General features: G+C 45.3%; 2 protein-coding genes across 5 annotated transcripts; one reads left to right on the top strand and one right to left on the bottom strand.

Moving 5' to 3' along the window:
* The first annotated feature begins 187 nt into the window (after positions 1–187).
* LOC148050543 (uncharacterized) lies at positions 188–4,288 on the top strand. 2 transcript variants are annotated; one of them, XM_087742159.1, is made up of 2 exons: positions 188–307; positions 430–4,288. In XM_087742159.1, exon 2 carries the CDS (start codon positions 506–508, stop codon positions 1,505–1,507), a length of 1,002 nt encoding a protein of 333 aa, XP_087598285.1. In that variant the 5' UTR covers positions 188–307; positions 430–505; the 3' UTR covers positions 1,508–4,288. The 2 variants fall into 2 exon arrangements, with proteins under 2 accessions (XP_087598285.1, XP_087598286.1); XM_087742160.1 differs by lacking the exon at positions 188–307 and having other exon boundaries at positions 476–4,288.
* A 1,906-nt stretch (positions 4,289–6,194) lies between these two features.
* Positions 6,195–20,814, bottom strand: NFIL3 (nuclear factor, interleukin 3 regulated). Of its 3 annotated transcripts, XM_087742156.1 has the most exons (3): positions 20,571–20,814; positions 19,454–19,575; positions 6,195–9,866 (listed from the first exon to the last, which is right to left on the bottom strand). In XM_087742156.1, exon 3 carries the CDS (start codon positions 9,675–9,677, stop codon positions 8,301–8,303), a length of 1,377 nt encoding a protein of 458 aa, XP_087598282.1. In that variant the 5' UTR covers positions 9,678–9,866; positions 19,454–19,575; positions 20,571–20,814; the 3' UTR covers positions 6,195–8,300. The 3 variants fall into 3 exon arrangements, with proteins under 3 accessions (XP_087598282.1, XP_087598281.1, XP_087598284.1); XM_087742155.1 differs by lacking the exon at positions 19,454–19,575; XM_087742158.1 differs by lacking the exons at positions 19,454–19,575; positions 20,571–20,814 and adding an exon at positions 10,930–10,949.
* Between the last annotated feature and the right edge of the window lie 1,115 nt (positions 20,815–21,929).

Genomic DNA, 21,929 nt, shown 5'->3' with positions numbered 1-21,929 from the left:
CCAGAGACAGGCCGTGATGTCACCTAGCGATGGACTGTGACATCGCCGAGCAATGGATTGTGACCAGGCGTCCCTCACTGCTTATATTCGGGCGCCGAGCCTCACCCAGCCGGCTCGTGCCCACACTCCAGCTGAGCAGTTTGCGAGGTTTGGAGTGCTGAGCGAGGCCTTTGGTGCTGGTGTCGTTCTCGGGGAGTTGTTTCTTGCAGCTCTCAGTGCCCGACCCCAGAGCCGTCGGAGGATTTTCCCGGGCCCTGCCAGCTTCAGGCAGGTGGGGCAGCCAGCAGTCGCGTGCGCAGCAGCAGAGGTGAGCTGGGCGCGGAAACCTCACCCTGGGGAGCTGGGAGGGCTTCCTGCTGGAGGGACCTGGGCATTTCTTCCACCCCTCCCCAGGCCAGCCAGCGACTGTGGCCTCTCTTCCTTTTCTAGCGTGACACCCGCTGCTGCAGCGCCGGTGAGCGGGAGCGGCTCAACACCCCCAGCTCCCCCCAGCCCACCGCAGCCCATGGAGAGCATGGCCACAGAGCTGGAGGACCGCTGCCCCATCTGCCTGGGCAGCTGGGAGGAGGCCAGCTTTGTGATGCCATGCCTCCACCGGTTCTGCTACCCGTGCATCCTGCGGTGGGCTGAGAGCAAGCCCGAGTGCCCCCTCTGCAAGAGGAGGATTGTGTCCATCTTGCACTCGGTGCGGGCAGACGACGACTACAAGGAGCACGTCATCACGCCATCCGTGACACCACCAGTCGTCGTCCGCCAGGCGGGACGAGCTCCCAGACACCCAGCTGCCCACAGCCTCCATCACCCTGGAGCACCCCGGCGGTGGGCTGCAGAAGGGGTGCCCAGGCGTCCTGTGGGTGTCTTCCAGCCCCCCAACTGGCTGAACCTTTTCCAGAACAACCTCACGCTCTTCCAGACCCTGCAGCACTGGGTCCATCAGGAGCAGGAGGAGCTCTTTGGCAACAGGGTGGTGGAGGCAGCCACGGTGGAGGACACCACCACGGGCATCCTGACCAACCAGGGGATGGATGCAGAGCTGAGGGTTTCCCTCCAAGACAGCACAGCGACGCTCGTGCAACAGCGTGCACGTGTCGCTGTGCAACGGCGCAGCAGAGAGGCCCACCGTCTGCCGCGCTGGCGGGACGCCCGTGCTGCCGGGGGGCGGGAGGGCAGCTCCGCGGGTGCCCCCAGCCCCGCTGCCTCCCGAGGACACGCTCTCGCCCCCGGCCCAGCCCCCTCCAGCAGCCCTGCGAGATCCAGCGCGGACGAGCTCCCCGGCACCTCATCCGCTGCTGTTGGCGAGGGTCCCGGCAGCCACCCCTCCGCTCCCATCGCCATCCCAGCGGAGCAAGGAGAGCCCCAGCAGGAGCCAGGGGAGGCTCTGCCCGGGCCCTCCGCTTCCAGCCGGGGCAGAGAACGCTCCCCTGGGGGGCCACGGCGACCCCCGAAGAGGAGGACCGGCAGCTCCGAGGCCTCTCCTGCCAACAAGAGGCCCAGGCCACGTCAGTGACCCTACAGGGCTCCCCAAGCCTGCCTCGCGGGATGGCCAAACCAGGAATGGGCCACCAGCTGGGGCCTCCAGCTCCAGACCTGCATCTCTGCAGCCAGTCCCGGGGCAGATGTTTCCAGCTGGGGAGGTCTCCAGGGCCAGCCCCTGCCCCACCGCTCATCACCCCACGCCTGGCGGCCTCCTCCTCGCCGCACCCTCTGCCCCCGCCTGCCGCGGCTCTGCTCTCCTCCCAGCCTGCGCTGCCCCGTGCAGCCTCCCTGTGGTGCCGCCCAAATCCCCCCTCCTGCGTGCAGTCACAACTTGGTGCTGCTCTCTGCATCAACCTAGGGTCGTACCCTGCCAAGCCAGGAGCCCCAAGGAGTTCAGCAAGGGAAGCACAAAGTCTTGCACCTGGGGAGGGACAACGGCAGGCACCAGCACATGCGGCGGGCTGCCCGGCTGGAAAGCAGCCCGGGAACGGTGACGCCGTGCTGCTGCCCTCGAGCACAGCCTTTCCTCCCGCTCTTCCACAGCCAGCCTTGGCACTGGCATTTCTTCTGCTCCGCTTGGAAAGGACCCATCTTTGGCAGATGGATGCCAAGCGGCTGAGGACACGGCTTTGTCTGGTTTGGAGAAAAGGCGGCTGAGGGGCGACCTCATCGCGCTCTACAGCTTCCTGAGGAGGGCAAGTGGAGAGGGAGGTGCTGAGCTCTTCTCCCTGGCACCCAGCGACAGGACGCGAGAGTTCAAAGCTGCACCAGGGGAGGTTCCGACTTGCTAGTGGGAAACCTTTCTTTACCGAGAGGGTGGTCAGACACTGCAGCCGGCGTCCTAGAGAGGTGGGCGATGCCCCGTGCCTGTCAGTGCCTTGAAAGGAGGCATTTGCACCATGCAAGGCTTTAGCTTTTGGTCAGCCCTGGAGCGACCAGGCACTTGGACTAGACCGTCGCTTTATGTCCCTGCCAACTGGAACTAATGTGTTTTACTACCTTTCAATACCATCAAATCAGCATTGTTTGCCTTTCTCCAATTTTTGTGTTTTTCAATGCTATAAACATCATCTGATGAAAGAAGTGAAAAATCTTTTTTAAAGTAATCTCATTATTCTTACAGAAAATGAGAAAATATAAACAATTCCTTCCAGCCCCATACAATATTTGTAGGCCATGTGTGCTGTCTAACTGCTATTGTCTCTTGTCCAATACAGTTTTGCTTACATAAATATTTTTGACATTTGCTTCTTCACATTTCAGACTACCAGGCTTTTAAAAAACATGTGTCGCAAGACCTTTTTTGAGAATGGGAACTAAATACTTTGTGCACATATATTGGCTGTTGATGTGTATAGTGTGGACTTATAGTTCAATGTGTACTTTCAATTCATGTATCAGCCCCTGAGAGTTTATTATTTCACTTTTGTTCTCCTCTAAACTCCCTCTGGTATTTCTAAATCCTTAAAGGGAACAATGCCCAGAGAAAGGAGCACTGTGTTCTGCTGCAATGGTTCTCATTGCATTTTATCATCTTTTTGGCTATTTTATATGGTATAGTATTATGTTTTGGTATTTTCTGATTGTTGCACAGACCATTAATATCCTGGCTTTCAGGGCTACATAACACAAATCCCATGGAAATCAAAGCAATATGTCCTCAGCATATTTATATACAAAACTTAAGAGAATTTTTAAAGGTCCAAATTGTTAGAAATAAACATGTTTAGTATCACGCCTCAGAAATGTCGATATAATGGATGCTGACTCTGGAACGTACAGATAGCAGGGCAGACTGATCTTTTAATATATTTAAGTTATTAAGTTAGATGCCCATTCAAACATTTGCACATCCACAAATCTGAATAGCATGGAAAAGTGTAACAACTGCCTGACATTTTAAGTTGTGCATCCATTTGCAGGGGGAACAAGAGATGGTGGAGGAAAAATTGACCATGTGATCTGAATGTCGGTAGTATTAGATGGCCATTTAGCTTCCCCAGGACCTTTGGACTGATGTAGGCTTCCTCAGATGCAGTATAAGCAGGAAGGATGCTTGCGTGCAGGAGATTAAAACCCACATAGGATCATGGCAGAGTTGCATTTGGTCCTTCCGAGCACTTCTGTTTGTAATCCCGTGGAGCTCCGTAGTGTTTAAGGAGGAGGAATTACCGTAACTCTAGTCACGGGCATTGGGATTGGCAGACAGGTAATAGCTGGTCAAATCATAAAAGGCATAGATGCATTCCTGCTATTTTCTGGAGCCCTAAAGCCAAATGTCTTCTGATGCTTTCTCTTTCAAGCAAATAAACACTACACCTTTACTCTGAGCTTTTTGCTCATAATTCACCGAGTCCTTTCAGAGCTGTCATTGAACAAATAATAGTTGAATATCTGGCTGCCTTCTCTTTCATACATGAGCAAGTTCCCTATAACTCCAGTGATATGAATAAAGTGACTCATATATCACTGCTGTGTCATAAGGGTGACACAAGCCTTAGAGACAGGAAAATCAGCAGGAGTCCATGCCATGAGTGAACTGTAAAGACTGTATCTTCAATGTTACTCATCTTGAGTAAGTCCCTTATTGCACGCATAAAAAACCTGCTTCATTAAGGAACATAGAATCTAACACTGAGTTAAATGCCTTAGGATTTGGCCTAGTATTTTTAGCTTTTAATTTGGCACTGCAATGGAACAGTATGTACTACTCGTTCTTATGCAATAAATACCAAAAATTTTTTTATTGTATTCTTGTAGTTACCAAACTCATATTGTGCAATAAACTGTAAAAGTGTTTTTAAAACAATATGGTGTTAATAAAGGCCATATTAATTGGAATCTCTGTGAGTTTTCTGCTAAATTTGTTGTACACTGCCTATTTTCAACAGCATATTTATGTACTAGCAAGTAGAAAAGATTTTTAGAAGTTGGTATTTTAATAAAAGTTCAGAAAAGTGTTTATGGTGCAATTTTACATTTCTGTTAAGTTCTACGAAAAATAAATGTTTTTAGTCTCATAAACTGCTCACATGAACATAAGGGCTGTAATGAAAACACCCAAAATAATAAGGGAAGATTAACCAAGAATTGCCAGTTACCTGTCTCCTATTCACGAACAAGGGGATATTTGGCTATACAGAATATTAATAAAATTTAACTATATCCCACGCAATACGTAAGTTTTAACCGAAGGCAGAAAGTTGAGGGGATTCAGAAAATCCTAATGTATGGACTTGGCATATATATATGGGCATATCCACATTCAGTCTTTGTGCCTACCAAAATATAGGTGTTGAGGGAATATGAGGATATACTACTGTGTTTATACATAATTAAGTTACGTGATACTCACACTTCACAGTGCTGATTAGCCACCAGTTGATGTTACTAGGAAAAAACTTACCTTGCTAATCAACAGTTATTTGCCATGGACTTTTCTTAAAACTTTGCATGAAGCCCTTCATACTAACGATTACCACCGTCAGGCTTCAGGACTAGCCAAACTAATCCTGCATGGCAATTCCTGCGTTCCCATGAAAAATGCCAATTTATATTGATAAGCCTCTGGAGTTCCCAGTTTCTCTATGCGGTCTTCCTTAACATACTCGTTTGAAGGCACACTCTGCAGTCATTTTTCAATTACTTTCTAGTCATCCATGTTCCTTCACATGAGAAAGATTCCACTTTCGGCATGTTTTATGTTGTTTTGGCCATTAACCGCAGAGCTTACAAGAGTTTTTATAACTTAGAGGTGTGGCACCAGTTTATACCCGCTGAGGTAAAGCCCATTTTGAGCTCAGACCAACCTTCCGATCTCCAGTGGAGAGACTAGTAGACCAGCCACGGAATATTCTTTCCACAGAGGCCGATTCCGTTTCCTACGGTGCCGGGGCGACAGGCTGGAGGGGCACAGCCGCCCGATTCCCCGGCTCCTCCGGCCATACGCCTCTGTAACCAGGCACCAGCTGAACGCTGGGGCAGAGTCCCGCTGCGCCCGCTCCCTCCCCCCAGTCGGTGTGACCCTCCACCTTTCCCGGTGCCACCTCCTGGGGGCAAGCAGGCTGCGGGTGGGCGCGGAGGGCGCGGGTCTCTGGGCGAGGGGGCCGCCTGCGCCGCGTTTGCTGCGGCTGAGCAGCTGGGAGTTTCGTCTGGACGGTTTGCAACTGCAGCCAAGAACGGGGCTTTGTGTCTACCACCCACACGCCTGCGTTTTGTAACTTTGCAACAGCTGTGGAAGATACTCCAAATATTAGCTGCAGAAATAGTCACCTCAGCGCAGCAAGATTTGTCATCAGCTGCAGCTAACAAACACCTCTGTGTCGGACTAGGACGATGAAGGTAATAGAAAATCATGTTGTAATTAGATCTGGTTTTGAACAAAAGACAAATTATTTATTTCTTTCTTCAAATGAAGCATAACACTAAGGTATAAAGGGAGTATAAATAACATCTGATTGTGCTCCTAAGCTCCATGCTATAACTTTCTTGCAATGACATCCTTCAACAAATTAACTACATCATTACTGTTAAGTATTAATTGCACAAAACAGATACACAAAATATATAATGAGCTAGAAAGAGGACAACATTCTTCCATTATGACAAACAACTGTAACAAGAAATGGAAAAAAACCCAACAGATCTAGGCTTACACAGATGGCAACACTGAGAGTTTTAAGTCCTCTCCTTGAACACATTACATGTGATAAATAATATGCAAAATATTTAAAGAATTTTATTGTTGCTTACAGAAGATACTTAGCAAGCAAAGAGACAGTAGCAATCACTGCCTCATGTCTCATATCCCCATCATTCAATGCAAATTTTTACATTTCATGCAAGAATCCTGAGCTTATTTTCAGTAACATTGAAATGTCATCTATATTAATTACCAAATACATACAGAGCCCAGCTACGGGGTCTATTGTATTATTAAGGCATGAAAAAAGAATAACAGTTTATTAACTCTGAATGCCACAAATACAGCACAGCAGTTAGAAGGCTCAAAAAAGCTCAGAAAGTACCAGTGATTTCTGTGCCACGGTCCTCCCAGAACATGACTGTGAGTCATCAGCTCCTGAAAAGGTACAGAATCAAATCCTGGCCTTGCTGGCATCAGGGAGTTTTGCCATTGCCTTGACTGCTGGACCAAGCTTCAGAGCTATTGGGAGTGACTCGGACTCCTCTTCATATCCCCAAAAAACAGACAAACTTCCTCTCACTCAAGTCAAGTATGAATTTAAAAAACAATACCTACATATTGTTTTCTTAATTAGTATTTTAAGTCCATGGAAAGGTTCCATTCATTATACAGTATGGCAGTTAAGAGAAAGCCTTTTCAGAAAAAGCTTATTCGTTAGTCTGACTTATTAGTACGTTAAAAGAAGGGGGAAGTATCATGAAAAGAACCTCTGCCAAGTCTACGCTCTATTTATAAATTATTTTTAATTTTAAAATGAAAGACTTTGGTAAGCCAAACCAAGGATGTGTGATGCAATCCTGATCTCCATGGTTCAATGGCTCTTCTCAAAGACAACGAGCACCACAGCCCTGTCCAGTCATCAAGTGAAGAACTTGCCATCTGCATGAATCGTCAGGGGCTAGTAGTATCTGGATTGCGCAGTTCTTCACATAGTCTCTATTTTACATTTAAGAAGTTCTCGCAAAATGCCCGGCAGCGAGCCAGGGTCTTCCAATTCAGTTAACTAAGCCATTGAAACCGAGGCCAAATTGGTGGTACAACATACTTAGAGTTGCGTTACGTCCCACACCGGGAACTGCAGTAGCAGGTGATCTCCTCTAACTCTGCTGCTACTATTGCCTGCCCCTTATGCCAATGTCTGCCTCATTCAGCTGAGAGTTTACAGATCCAGTAGCCTTATCCTTCATCAACAGGTGGCCCACCGTCTGCCACGGGAAGAACCACAGTGTGCAAGAGGAACAGACTTTTTTTATGCAGCCTCTCCGCATACCTTTCTCCACGCCTGCACCCCTTGCACAGCGAAACCACCCCTTGACAAATATGGTGTTGTCTAATTCCGTCACTGCAAGGCTCTGAAAACTTTGCAGATGCACAAATCCAACTTAACTAATTTCATCTAAAACACCAAGTTATAATATTGAAAACACGGTTCGTCACAATAAACCATTCAGGAAACTCATTACTCTCTCATTTGAGATAGAAGGAGAAAAAACGTTGTTGATATTAGTTACTGGGTTAGAATTTGGATGGTTTTTGGTTAACTTTGACTAATAAATAAGTTAAAGAAGGCTAAGGCTATAAATTGGTACTGTTTCATTTATAAATATTCACTTTATTTCTATTCTCTTCTAAAAAACGTGTTAAGGAAAAAGGTGGCCAGAAGGATTACGCATGTTGTAAATCGCAATTTGGTTGTTAGGCTGTAAAAACCAAACACGTAAGTGAAGTTGAGCACAGTGTAAGAAAAAGCCAGTTTTTAATCAACAACTTATTTACAAGTTCATAAAATCAACTGAACTGGAGTAGATGCTCTGTGTTTGTCACCAATATTTTATTGTAACTGGTAACTTGCACGCTTTAGAGTAGAAGAACAAAAAGAAAATAAAGTTCACTATATACAGCCTTTGTACAGGCTACTTGACTATACGCAAGGCATAGTGATCATAACACAACCTAGTCTTCATAATAATTTGTGCACAAAAAGACACCAGTCAGACATTATGTGAACATTACAGTGAAATGACATCACAAGTCCAGTGAAAATTCAGCATAATACAAAACATATTGATCTACTGCAAATGACATCCTTTAAAACAATAAGCCTTTGTTCAGTAGTAACTTAACCAGAGTCTGATGCAGAGATTTGTTGTGTAGTTATAAGTCTTTTAAGTGAAGCAACCTCTGCAGATAAGTTTGCTATGCCCTGCTTCAAATACAGGTTCTCTGACTCAGAGACATTGTAGATATTGTCTTTTATTTCAACAACTCCAGTTTTGCAACCACTCTGAATTTTTACATTGAGTTCCTTCTGATGCCAGAGTTCTGGTTTAAGTGACCAGTCTTGGATGTTAGTCACTTGAACCGAGAAAGGAGTGTGAGAAGAATGCACCAAGTTTTGTGCACCATGTTTTTCCAACTCAAAATGTCTTTTTGAGGACATGTCAATGGGCGATGACAATTTCTGTGTTGCATCATAGTCATTATCCATTGCTTCCACTTTAACTTGCATGGCTTTGGCTTTAATTCGAAGCTTGTGAGGCAAAGCTGAAGAATTCACTTCTGGAACTTTAACTGTTGCATGAACATTTTTATGTTCAACTGGGGAATGGATTGGACCCTTAGGAACCTGCTGTTCATCTTCTCCATCAGATGACTTGCCGACTACACCATCGTCAGTTTCTGACGTTCTGGGGGAATTACTGGAGGACCTGTTAACTTGCAAGAGAGGAGGAGAATGTGAGTACACGTTAAAGGTAGCTCCCATGTAGTTTGGATATATGGATGCTTTATATGAACCTCTGTCATCTCTTGGCTCTCTCTCTAATTCCATGGGCTCCTGTTTTATAATCTGGAACTTATTTTCGGGACTTCTGCAGTTGCTTTGTATACGACTTGGTTGAGTATGCTCTACAGATGATATTTCAGACACATCGGACATTGAGCTTTGAGGAGAATGTTTAATGACAGAAATACAACTGCTACCAACTATAGATGGCTCATGTTCATCTACAAATGAGTTAATATTTGATTTGGAACTCTGATAGTCTTGGAAATACACAGTTGTTGAGCTACTGAGTTTCTGTATCTCTTGGGCATAGGCTGCAGAGCTGATTAAACCAAACTTTAGCTTCAAGGAAAGCAGCTCTGCCTTCAGAGTGGCATTCTCCTCTCCCAGTGCAATTAGTTTGTTCTCTAAGACAAGGTCATTCAGTCGTCTTTTTTCACGAGATCTTTTGGCAGCTTCATTATTTTTCCGCCTTTTCTCCCAATACATAGCATCTTTCTTTTCATCCGGAATGAATTCTCGCTTTCTCCGGCAAGCTGAAGATTTGCTTTTTCCACTACTTGCTTCAGTAAGTAGTATATCTTCATTTGTAGACAATTCTTCAGACACTTCTGCTAAAGTAGACTTAAGTACCATGATTTTGTCCACATTGCTACTTGTGTCAACAGGTCCGTGTTCCTTTTTAAGGGTCTGCATTTTTCTCAGCTGCATCAGAAACAATTTGTAGTAGATCTACAACGAGCAACAGAGCAAGCTATTTCCCCAGTACTTCTCACTCCACAACTTGATAAATACAGTAATTTTAAATCCACGTACATTCTTCCTTTTCTTTCATATTCTCAGACAGAAGTGTCTAGAACCAATTTTCTTGGCAGAGGCAATGGGAATCTTCTTAAAAACCTGAAATAAACAGAGAATTTGATTACTATATAGGAATTGCTGGCTCAGGACGTGCAACAGTAGCTTTTGATAAAAAGCTTAGACTAGCATTTGGTTCATTAAACCTGCTGTAATATGAAGACAGCTCAACACTGAAACAACTGATATTCTAAGCTTTATGATACCTAGGTAGCAGATTTGCTTCCAAAACAAATACAAAATAATCCAAGGAAAAATCAATTAAAAAAAAAATTGAATTTTGATCCTACAGTAACGTTGTCACAGAACTTTCCGTGATATCACTGACCAACCTAAACCTCCAACACTTAACACTGTAGGACACCAGGCATGTTGATGAGCAGCACTGGAAAGTATCTTGTTCTTCCACATTAAAGCATCTCTTCTGAAAACAGCTGTGGTGTGTGACTTAGAAATGCTATATGTTTGGGTCCTTCATGGATTAAAAATAACATGAGCTGATTTAGAGAAGCTGGAGTGTTTTCTATTGTCTTAAAATAACACCCACTATCCATTAAAGCTATTAGAGATTTAATTATTGGTTTTGCATCCTATTAAAAAAATAGATAGATATATATACAAATGTTTATACAGACACACACTTGGAATTTTAAAATGCCTTTTTGATCAATCATATTCATTCAAACTAGTAAATGAATACACATAATTTGGGCAAATACCTAACTATTAAAAAAATATTGACAAGGAAAACAAATTAATTACATTTTTTTCCTTGTCTCTTACCAAGAAAACTTTAAAATCAATATTGAAAAATACATTAGAGAAATAACATTTAATCAATAATTGGCATTTGAAAAATACTCTTATTACATCAAAGTAAAGTTTAATACCATTGCAGCATGTGCACCTTTAGAAAACAGTGTTTGCATTAAAGTGGAAGCTTAGATCTAGAAGTGTTACCATTAATAAAGGAAAACTAGCTTAACCTTTTGCTTCAGACAATTTAATCATCAAATTTGAACTTAGCATTTGAATTGGCCTTTGTTTTATTTAGTTCCTCTTAATGCAAAAATACTTTATTCTCACAAGATCGTTTAGTCTTGACCTGAGATAAAGCTTCTCAATATCTCCTTTTCCACAGTCAGTCATGTTCCTGGTAAAGTAAATGTAGTATGCCAACTGCTTTTATAGAACTGACTATCGAGTCACCAATGATTCTTGCCTGTATAACAAAACAAAAAATCAGCCACTTCATATTAATGTCACTATTTATTGGGCATGTTTTTACAATGACTAATGAAACTAATTTTAACATTATCAGTTGGGAAGGTTATAAAAGAATTAATGAATTGTGTTCTGCCAGTTTCTCTTGTCTTTTCCAGAAAGCAAAGAGGAATGAGTGATGTAATAACAATTAAGCAGGGTCATAAAGACTCAGGTTTCAAGCTGGGTTCTGTTCCATCAAACCATGCCAACATTTCTGTCATGAAAAATTAACACATTTAATAGAACAGCTAAGTAGAATTTCCTAAAATCCGTGGTTAATTACTGACATGTAACTATTTGTCTTCGATAATACAGCCTTAATGGAAAATAGAGTTAGAAGCCAGCCACACCAAAGACAGCATCTAACTTTTTAGTGCAAAAACAGCACCACAAATTGCCATGTTTGTGAAGCAGAAATGTATCTCTAATATACAAGCAATTACATAGTTAGATCCTGATCCAAAATTCAAACTGGAGTCAAAGGGAGTTGTCTGTCAAGTTAAATAGGAGCTGGATCAGGTTTAAAAACAAAAATAAGCCCCACAACAAAGCAACATCAGTTTGTCCAAACATTCAGTATAATTTTGTTTGCTGAAGAAGCTATATAGCCATTCTGTCCATTTCACTGCTACGTGTAATCAATGGTTTAACTAATATGCATACCATTTTAAATCTAGTGCAACCCAATACTTTAAAAAAAAAAAAAACACAACATTGTTGAACACACAGACTATAAAAATAAAAAAAAAAAACAAGACGAGGGCACCTGAATTTTTGTGGCACGTGTAGAATATTCAGTTTCTGTAACATGACTTCACATTAAAAGAACAAAAATACTGGGATTTTATTTCATTATCCTGTGGCATTGGGAACGCACAGCTACTGATCCATAATTGTCTTGATATACTACAATCATTGTATTCACTTGTATTACTAACAACTTCTGCCTTTCTGAGGAAATGCATACACCTTCTATGGCACACAGCAGGAAGCAGTGTAACGTGCTGAATACCTATGAAATTATGACTTGTCTCTTAGTATGCATCTCAGCCAACTCTCACTGAAGTCAAAAGGGTTCAAAACAATTTCTGTGAAATTTCAGGGCCTTAAGAATGCAGAGGTCTTACAGAATTTAACAGCACTAGAGAGCTACACTCAAGCCCAAATAAAAACATTTCTTCTCTTTGAAAAGGGATACTAGTATGCATACATCATTATTTTCTATATATTTTTCTGCCATATACCCTGGAACATCTACACTTAACTTGAAATAGTAGCAAGAGCAAGGAAGTATTTATAAACATAGGATTTGTGCATATTTTAGAAGAATGAAACTATGCCTACACAGATTTAATACATATTTTTTTTCCCTCTTTTATTTCCAGTCTTCCATTTCCACATGATATAGAAGCAATATGTTTAGTTTTGAACAAGACTGTTTTGGGATAAGAACTATGACTTTGCGTCTATCTGTATGGTCTCCAGCTCAAAGTGATCCTACTCGGGTGTTTGTCCAATACTGCAATCTAGGAAAAACACTAATAATGATAATAATAATAATTAGCAAAAAGTTGTTGTTTTTTTTTTTTTTCCCTGAATGAATGTAGACTAATGGCATAGTTCATCAGTATGACCACCTATGTATCAGTAAAAACTCAACTGCATGTCCAAACATAATCTCCTGCAGCCTAACACTGGCACTGAGCTGCACTTAACAACCCAACAACCTGCAGAGTTCGTGTCCCTTGTTCCATGGGACTTCTGCCATTTGGGCCACTCCAGTGTACAATCTGCTCACTGTAACACTGATAACTCCTGTTTTGGCCAGTCTCCCTCCTGTACACGTTGTTCCTGGCACAAATAGACAGAATGTAAGTAGCATGCAAGTCTACAGCAAATATTGAGTGTGTACCAAAACGACCATGTTTTTGCATGCAATATTCAACTTTGCTCTCTGCCAGAGTCCATCAGTAAATCTGTCAGAACAGACGTGTAACCCACTGACATAGTCTTACTGGTTTGCTACTTATGTAGTTAGTTCTAATGCTATTACTTTAGTGAACTAACAAAAACAACAATAAATTTTTAGCTCTTTCCACATCTTCCTTGAGCACTTTTATCATTGTAACTGGGATTGCTGCTTTACAAACAGGACTCAAAGCCCTTGTTTATTAATACTTCTTTATGTGGATCAGCCCAATGCCGAGTCTGTAAACAAATTAAACTCCATATGATGTTAATGGCAAAATGCCTTCAATGAAACCAGCCATTTCACTTCACTTGCATTTTATCATTCCACTGGAAAACATCAGTATTTACACATAAATTAATGAACTGTAATGATTCCTCTGACTATATTTCAAATTCCAATATTTTCCCTTATGATTAATTTTTCAATTGCTTTATCACTCCCTCATAAAGTGTTATAAACCCAACATTTAATACTGCCTTATTCAGTCACTGTTAAAGATTTTTTTTTTTTTTGGTTGGTTGATGTTAATGGCATTGAGTGCCAATTCAACAATGTAAGAACACTCAACCCTATTAACTTAATTACAGACCCAGTCTTGCTCCCACAGCAATTTTGCCATTGGCTTCAACAGAAGCAGGGTACAGTCCCAGATCCAAATATTAATGAGACTGTTGTATAGAACTCCTGCTGTTGAAGCAAGAAATTATGTATGCAGAAATCATGAAAAGTTAATTTATCCATGGACTTCAAAAAATACTTAAGTGATCTGATTGTGTCAAAATAGTACATTAAGGATCTGATCCTGGGGATTTGTGTATTCGTAGTGCAATAATGGAAATGTTTCAAAAGGTTGAAGGACAGGGCCACAATCTTTCCTCTCTCCCTTTTGTGCAATTTAATTACATAAGTCTTTTCTGCTTTAGAGAATGCACGTGGGCCTCCCCACGTATCTAAGTTTCCCCACAGAGTAACTGCACATTATTATTTGTATTTAGCAAAATAATTCATGCTATCTCTAAGCATAATTTTTCAAACATATCCTAGAATGAGATAACTAATTAATTCTGTTGCTCTGACATTTTGATAAGTGACTCTATGAAACTAAATGAAATCCCATTTCTAGCAGTTGGCTGCTCAAACACAATTCACTTTTGTATCACCATGCGTCCAAAAAATTTCTCAGTCCTTCAAAAATGGAAGCAAATAACAGCTAAGTACCACACCTCTATCACCATCACCACTATATGGCAAACTGCAGAAAAACAGCAAAAGCTCGTATTGATATGTGTCTGAGCATATTTTTAGTTGTTGTTGTGCATGTTTTGCATATGTATCATTAATTATATTACTGTTGTATTCTGTCACAGGTTATCTATTTTGAAAATCTGACTACATACCAGAAGAGTTGGTGTAGAACCTGCTCATAGATACCAAAATGACGAGTTTGCATTCCAAACTTCGAGAAACTGAAGAATATAGTTTGTGCTTTATCTTCAAAGTATTTTAAAAACAGTTGCTCTCTGTCTCGAGACTTTTATGAGGTACAGAATAAATATCATCCTCATTGCACATGCAGGACAGGAGGCTGGGTTTAAGCTTAGGTGGTGAATACAAAGCCTGCCTAAACACTGCTGAAATACTTTGGAGCCCCTCTACCTCTCCTGCTTTTCACAGGCAAAAATTATGCTGTGAAATTCTGCACCTCTCAGGTCTGTCAGAAGTTAGAAATCCTCTCCAACAGAGGATGTGGCCCCATTCCAACCTCCACTGAAATCCTTCAACATACTTTTTCTTGCCTTTTATCTAGCACCATTAGTAAAATTATGTTCCTGTTGAAGAAAAGCTTTAATGCTGGCTCCACTGGAAGAGCGATATTATCCCTAGCGTAAGAGTTGCAGGCAAGAGGGTCTAGGCAATGTAGAACAAATGAAGTCCAAGCTTTCTGGAAAAGAAACTAGGTGACTGCATTTTATGCTAGGATGGTCAGGTTATCCATGGTCACAAAGGGGAAAAGTATTTACCATAGAAATTTTACCACCAACTACTGCCATTATATAGTTGCACTCATGGAGACCATAAATCCATTACAGCAGCGTGGAGCATGCAGAACTATCGCTCCTGTACACCGTTCCCTTTTCTTACAGCTTCATGGGCACCTTAAGTGCTTACAGATTCAGGATCAACGTGTAATTAGGTCAGTGGAACACTGATGATGATAGCTTTGTACAAGATGACCCATTTTTGCTAAAATGTTGATCATCTGATTCAAAGAAAAAAATGGGAGATGTCTACACAATATAGCCCATTGGGAACATAAAAAAAGTCATTTATTACAACACTTTTCACTCAAATATAGAAAAAATTAATAAGATCATCATGAAACTCGGCACACTATTGTACCCACCTCCAAGCTGTACCCAGAAAATTGATGTCATATGTAATTTTTACAAAAGGCTTTCATTGTTAGGAAAATTACTTAACTTACTGTTTATCTTAATAACTACAAATTAACTCATTAAAGTACAGCCTGCTTCCCAAAGGTAAATTACACAAATTATGCAAATAAAATTGTTATTTGGAGAGCACTTTTTGTTGCTCAAAAAGGTCAGTCAAGGTAATAGGTGCAAATTTGACCTATATTTTCTTCCATTTCCTTAGGAAAGTAGTATGATTCTGCCAGATCTGTTCAGTTTTTCCAAAACAAGCTGGTTACTGCTCTGATTTAAGGGAGGGAACAAAATCTAAGAATGTTACTTAAAGCACCAGGAAAAACTTTAAAACTAAGCAGCAAAGGAAATGTATATATAACTTGCATAAATATTTAATTAAACATATATAATATATATGGTATGTGTATACAAATCATGCCATTTTAAGTATCACATCACTTCCCAGTATTTTTACTAAAACCCCAATAGAAACAACAACTACTGAAGTTACAGTACTATGACAGTATGCTTCCCCTCATTTCAATAGGTACTTGACAGCAAGAGAAACTAGACCACAAAAAGCTACAACTTAATAGTCACAATGTTCTGGCAATACAATCCTAGCTTTCCCCTAGTTAAGAACCATTAAAAAAAAAAAAAAAAATCAAATGTTATTTATTCTGACAACAAATGGCTTTCTATTATTGAACTGTGTTCTTAAAATGCCAAGCATGGACCAGACCTTCAGCTGACCTAAATTTATATAGTGCTATTTAAAGGCAGCAGAATTATGTCAATTAATCCCAGCTGATGCTCTAAACATGCATCTTGTTATATAACAACTGAAGTACAAACATGTAAGACAAACACTGTCTGTAAAATGTTAGTATCTACCACTCGCTACAAGTGGAACAGAGAAATCGCAATCTTTAGAGCTCCAATTCTGTGAGATGGTCCAGGCAGGAAGGCCACTATCCATGCTGATAACCATTTTCTTTACCGGGTTGCATCCCACTTGTAAGAGAAGGTCTTGCAGCACTGGCATCTATACTGCTAACTGCTGTGCAGCCACTGCTGTGGCAAAAATTGGTTAACTATTCAAATACTTCAGGACAGACTGAAAATTACACCAAGGTGGAACAACTCAAGAAAGGGGAAAAAAAAAAACAAAACACCCCTATCTTAAATAAGACATTCTTTCTGACAGAAGATAGATCTGTGTAATACCTGTCACTAGATTCATTCTCATAGTATGCTAGTTTGGACATGGATCAATTCAACACATGAATTAGGAAAAAAAACCAAACAGGATATCCAAGGACATCTTAATAATAATTCACTTCAGATCTACCTTTTAATACAAGTTTTTAAGAATGTTGCTTCTATCACATCTTGAGTCAAGTCCAAGTATGCCCTTGCTTACACAACCTTATTTTTGACAGTCATGCTTAGGATCAGTATTAGACAGTTACACATACCTTGGTTTTTTAATTAAAAAAAAAAAAATTAGGTTTTTTTGGTTTTGTTTTTTTTTACTTTCTAACACTGTAAAATACTGTAACATGGAAATCAACTGTCATTTTCTTTTAGAACAGACTGCAGGAATTGGCCATCTATTTGCATTTTTTTTCTATTACGTATCCTAAGCACATTTATATCTCATAACTGGCTGTAATGATCATGGCAAGGTCACCTAGAAGAGTCAATTAAGCTGATGAGTCAGATACATTGCTTAACAGTGTGTAATAAGACTCAAACAGAGGATTTTATTGTTCATAATATTGCATCATAGTGATGTTATAACAGCAGTGAGATTGCTGTCTGGAAAAAACTATTGCATAAGGATAGTTTGCATAACTACTTGTTAAAATAAGTCAATTTAAAATGAGCTAAAATTTTATTTATGAGTTTTATTTCAAGATAAAGGATTGAAAAAAGCAGCATGGTACTGATACCTTTCACAGACTCTGTTTAGACTTTATTGCAATAGAAAGAATGTCTGCATGTTCTACAAATTTCGGCCAAAGCATGGCAAATACTGTTCCTCCTTAGGATGAGATAAGCTGTGAGGAGGTCAAGTAAGTTCATATTGCTCTTGGGAAGACTCTAAGCTTTTTGACACCTTTAAGATCAGTTTCTTAGAAGAAGAAAAAAAAAAAAAAAAACAAATAAAAAAAACCCCACACAACAAAAGAAAGCCACAGCAGAAACTTGTGGCTTTGAAGTCAAATCCAGGAAGCTGGATATTTTAAAAGCTAGTTAAGAGTCCTTTGGAGATTAAGATGAGTTACAAATATAAAGTAAATAAAGTTAGAAAGTAGAGGCAGATCATTCTAAAGAATCTTAGCCCTTCAACAGTCAAAGACATCTGTAACGTGAGAACTTTTATAACAATAACTGTTAGTGTCAATGATATTAAGGATCTTTATTCAGTAATCCTTGAACTTGTTGGTTTAAATCAGGACTTTGGGCCAAAAACTGAACCCTTATTCATTCAAGTTTCCCATCAAAGTCAACATTTTCACTGAATAAGGACCGTAAAAGTGATGCACATAGCAATATTTTAAATGAGGCTCTGGCTTGAATTAATTACCAAGGAGGGCAAAGATGACTCAAAGTAGGTTACATACACAGGAGCAAACACAATGAAACTCAGTGCAATCATTCAAGTTACAAGGACAAGAAAAAAAAAAAAATAGGGTTGTTTTTAACACGACAGTAACTCCAAGACTCACGATCAAAGCTGTACTTGACCCCAACAACCAAGTAGCAGAAAAGTTTATGCATGTTATCAAGAATATCACATTTTTAGAATACTTTTTGCTGCTGCTACCTACAGCAGGTAAACCGAACATAAAGACAGTGGCTGGGGTACTCAGTTTGGACTTTGTAGGTCTTGGTCACAAGCACAGTGATGTTGGTTTCATCCTCTTAGAGGACCGTTTGTGTCACACACAAAAGTCACCTCCTCTTGAAAGCCAAGTTACCACCAGCAACTTCCAAGCTATGCTCCCGTTGAGGACAGAGCACAAGCTGACCCCAGAGTACGGGACGTCCAGCCACGGCTTTTGCCACTGCAACGCCTGAAGTGACTTGGCAAAAGAACAGAATTGGGCAATGGCCATTTTTTGTTGTTGTTGTTGTCGTTGCTCATTACATAAGGAGAAAGCTGAAAATAATCGGGTGGTGAGAGTGGGGGGTGCTAGGCTATCTCACGCCTACCTGTGAGAAGCGGAGGGCCCTTTGTCGGGTGACGGTGGGACAAGGTGGGGGGCGGGGGGGGGGGGTGTGCGGGGACGCTCCACGGGGCGCGGTGCGGGGCCGAGCTGCGGGGCGGCAGCGGACGCCGCCTCCCCGCAGCTCGGCCCCGCACCGCGCCCGCCACAAAGGCTGCCCGGCTCGGCAGTCCCCCTACGTGACCGGCGGCTCATGGCTCCCGGCCTGCTCCCCCCCTCAGCACGGCCCCACGCTATCAGGCCGCCGCCCCCCCTAACCCGCCCGCCGCCGCCCCAGCCCAGAACAAAGGGCTGAGGGGGAGCGCCAGCGCCCCCAGCCCTCGCTCGCCCGCCGCCGCGCGGCCGCCGCGCCCCAACGGCCACCAACGGCTCCCAACGGCCGTTGGGGAGCCGGCGACCCCCGCAAGCCTGAGGGGAAGGTGAGCGCCGGATCGGGCTCGGCGTTGCCGGCTCCGCTCCCAGCCGGCTCTGTCACACTGACCTACTTGCGGGGCTGGCGGCTGCCCCCGGGGCTCGGCTCCGCTGCCCCCGGGGACAGGCGGCACCTGGCCCCCCGCCCGCCGCGGCCGTCAGGGCGCGGGCGGGACGGCTCTACCCCTCTCCTCCGGCGCGGCTGACATCTCCTAAACGCCTTCCTCCCTTAAATTAGACGTTCCCGTATATATATATATTTTTTTTTCAGTTCTTTTTTTTTTTTTTAAAGAAACGGCAAGTGAAAGCCCGTACCGGAGAGATGGCTCAGCGTCTGGGCGAAACGCCTTCCTAAAAATACAGCCTTATCAAAACGTCTCTGAAGGCGTGGAGTTAAAAATCCGAGCAAATGGCCTCGAACGTCTACACGCACAGCTCTGGAGAAAAGACCAGAAATAGCACATGAAGCCACAATTGCTAAAACGCGGTGGGGCTAAATATAGAGCGACACAAATCTCGTTTTAAGGCACCCCGCACGCAGCCGGCGAGCGCGCCTTGCCTCCCCGCTTACCCAGTTGTCTACTTCCCTTATTAAACGCACTTTAACAAAATCTGTTACAGTTACGGGTTTGGGGGGGCTTTTTTCAGGGCGAGATTGTCCTAGTTTCTTTGTAGCGAGATTATAAAATCGCATAATTAGCTCCCTCTCCCCAGCCCGGCTGCCAGCAAATTCTGCGGTTACATAATGCAACATTTCCAGGAACTATTATGTGATCGGTCCCGCAGCGCCTGAAAAACAGCGACAAAAGTGACGAAAAGGGGCCGAGGCAAGCGCAGCCCCGCACGGCGCGGGGACAGGGGCCGGGCCGCTGCCGTGCACCCCGCACGCCCGCGGACAACGTCCCCCAGCGCCGCCCGAAAAGGGGAGCCTCGCCGGCGGGCTCCGGCAGCCCGCAGCCCCCGGTGGCTGTGGGGCCGAGGCGCGGCTGCCGCTGGGGACCCAGCCCTCCGCCCCGCACGGCGGCCGCCCGCGCCCCGCCGGCGCATTACGCAACGCGGGGAGAGCGGCTCCGGCGGCGCTGCCCCGGGATCCGCTGTGGGGAGAAGCGGGGGGCAGTGCGGCACGCCGGCAACGAGCACCTCCCCGCCCTCCCCCCGCCGACAGGGAAAGCCTTCGGCCGGCATCTCCCGGGCTGCCTCCCGCGCCGCCACCCCTCCGCCGAGCCGCCCGCCAGCGCCCAGAGCCGGCGCGCCCGGCGGACCCCTCCCCGCCCGGCGGCAGCCGGAGCCGGTTGGGCTCGCGTTATGTAACCGCCGCCCCCGGCCGAGGCGAGGCGAGGCGAGGCGAGGCGCGGCGGTCGCCGCAGCCCGGACGGACAGCCTCGCTTCGCAGACCGCGCACCGCTCCGCGCACGTACGCGCGCCTTCCTACCTGCAGCGCGCCGCGGGGCGCCCAGCATCCCCCGCCCCGCGCCGGGCCGCGGGCGAGGCCGGGCCGGGCCGGGCCAGGCGGGCGGCGGTGCGGTGCGGTGTCGCGCTGTGCTGTGCAGGCAGCAGCGGAGCGGCCGGGCGGGAGCGTGCGGCGGCGGCGGCGGCGCGGAGGGATGTGTGTTAGTAGGTCAGGGCTGCGCGGCGCGGGGCTCATAGCCCGCATGCCAGCCGCGCCGCGCCGTGACTGGCGGCGACGCCGCCCCAATCGGCGCTGGGCGCTGCCGGAGGACGGCCAATGGGAGCGCCCGGGGGCGGGGCGGGGCGGGGCGCGGGGCGGCGTGTGGTACAGTAGGTCTGTGTGCTGGCGATTGCATAACCGGCGGCAGGGCGGGGGGCGGCGCGGCGGGGGGGCGGGGGAGCGGCGCGGGGGGCGCCAGCGCTTACGTAACGGCCGCGTCGCCGCGCGGCAGCGCGCAGGGGGGCGCTCGCCCCGCGCGGCCTCCGCAGGGGCGCAGCGCCGCGGCACCGCGCCCCCGCCCCGGCGGCAACGGCGACAGCGACAGCGGAGGGCGGCGGGGCTCTGGCAGCCTTACCGCTGCCTCGGTGCGTGGCGTCATCAGCTTGTATCTGTATAGCGTGTAAAAATCAAAGCCTCGGCCCCGGCGGGAACGTAGTCGTCTCCGAGCCATTGCCCGAGAGCCGGGAGCCGCGCTGCCGAGGCACGTACCTGCCACCTAGCCACGCACGCGGGTAATCCGCCGGCGGACCGCGCTGCCGCTGTGGCTCGCGGAAAGCCGCTGCTACTCATCGTTAACGGCAGGAGAAAAAGAGCAGCGGGGAGGGAGGCGGCCGGCGGCGGCCGCTGGGCGCCTGGCACGGCGGGCTGCGCGCTCGCCCTGCGCGGCGCGGCCGCCGCCTGCCCTCGCTGGTCGCCAGGCGCGGCGGGTTTTGACCGTGTTTCTTCCGCCGGCGTCATCTCTGCCCTCACCCCTGAAACGCTGCTGCTGCCGCAAAGCGGGGGCGCGTTTTGGAGAAACGCGGCCGCGCTGCCCCTCGCCCTCCCCGGGCGATGCCCCCCGGCGCCCGGGGCCGCTGCCGGCAGACCCGCCTCTCCCGCGCCGTCGAGCCCCGCGTCCCTCGGCAGGGCATTACAAAGCGCAGAGAGTCAACAAGGGCGTCTGGTGCTGGTTTGACCCTTGTTTAACCTCCGTTTTAGAAAATGACACATGGCCAGCGAGAAATCCAATTCTCCTCTCAAGATGTGTTTGAATGCACACACGTTTGACAAAGTGTGCGATACGGATCTTCCTCATTTTTTTCCTCGCCGAAGGTTTGTCACTCCCTCTCTTCTTTTCCTTCG

Source organism: Nipponia nippon, unplaced genomic scaffold (genome assembly GCF_047370975.1).
Source record: "Nipponia nippon isolate SJK-2023a ecotype South Korea unplaced genomic scaffold, ASM4737097v1 scaffold_8, whole genome shotgun sequence".
Lineage (NCBI taxonomy): Eukaryota > Metazoa > Chordata > Aves > Pelecaniformes > Threskiornithidae > Nipponia > Nipponia nippon.
This window is presented reverse-complemented; position numbering and strand designations above follow the sequence as displayed.

Coding starts and splice junctions, on each gene's coding strand:
- NFIL3 (XM_087742156.1), bottom strand. CDS start 9,677: ATGCAGCTGAGAAAAATGCAGACCCTTAAAAAGGAACACGGACCTGTT.
- LOC148050543 (XM_087742159.1), top strand. CDS start 506: ATGGAGAGCATGGCCACAGAGCTGGAGGACCGCTGCCCCATCTGCCTG.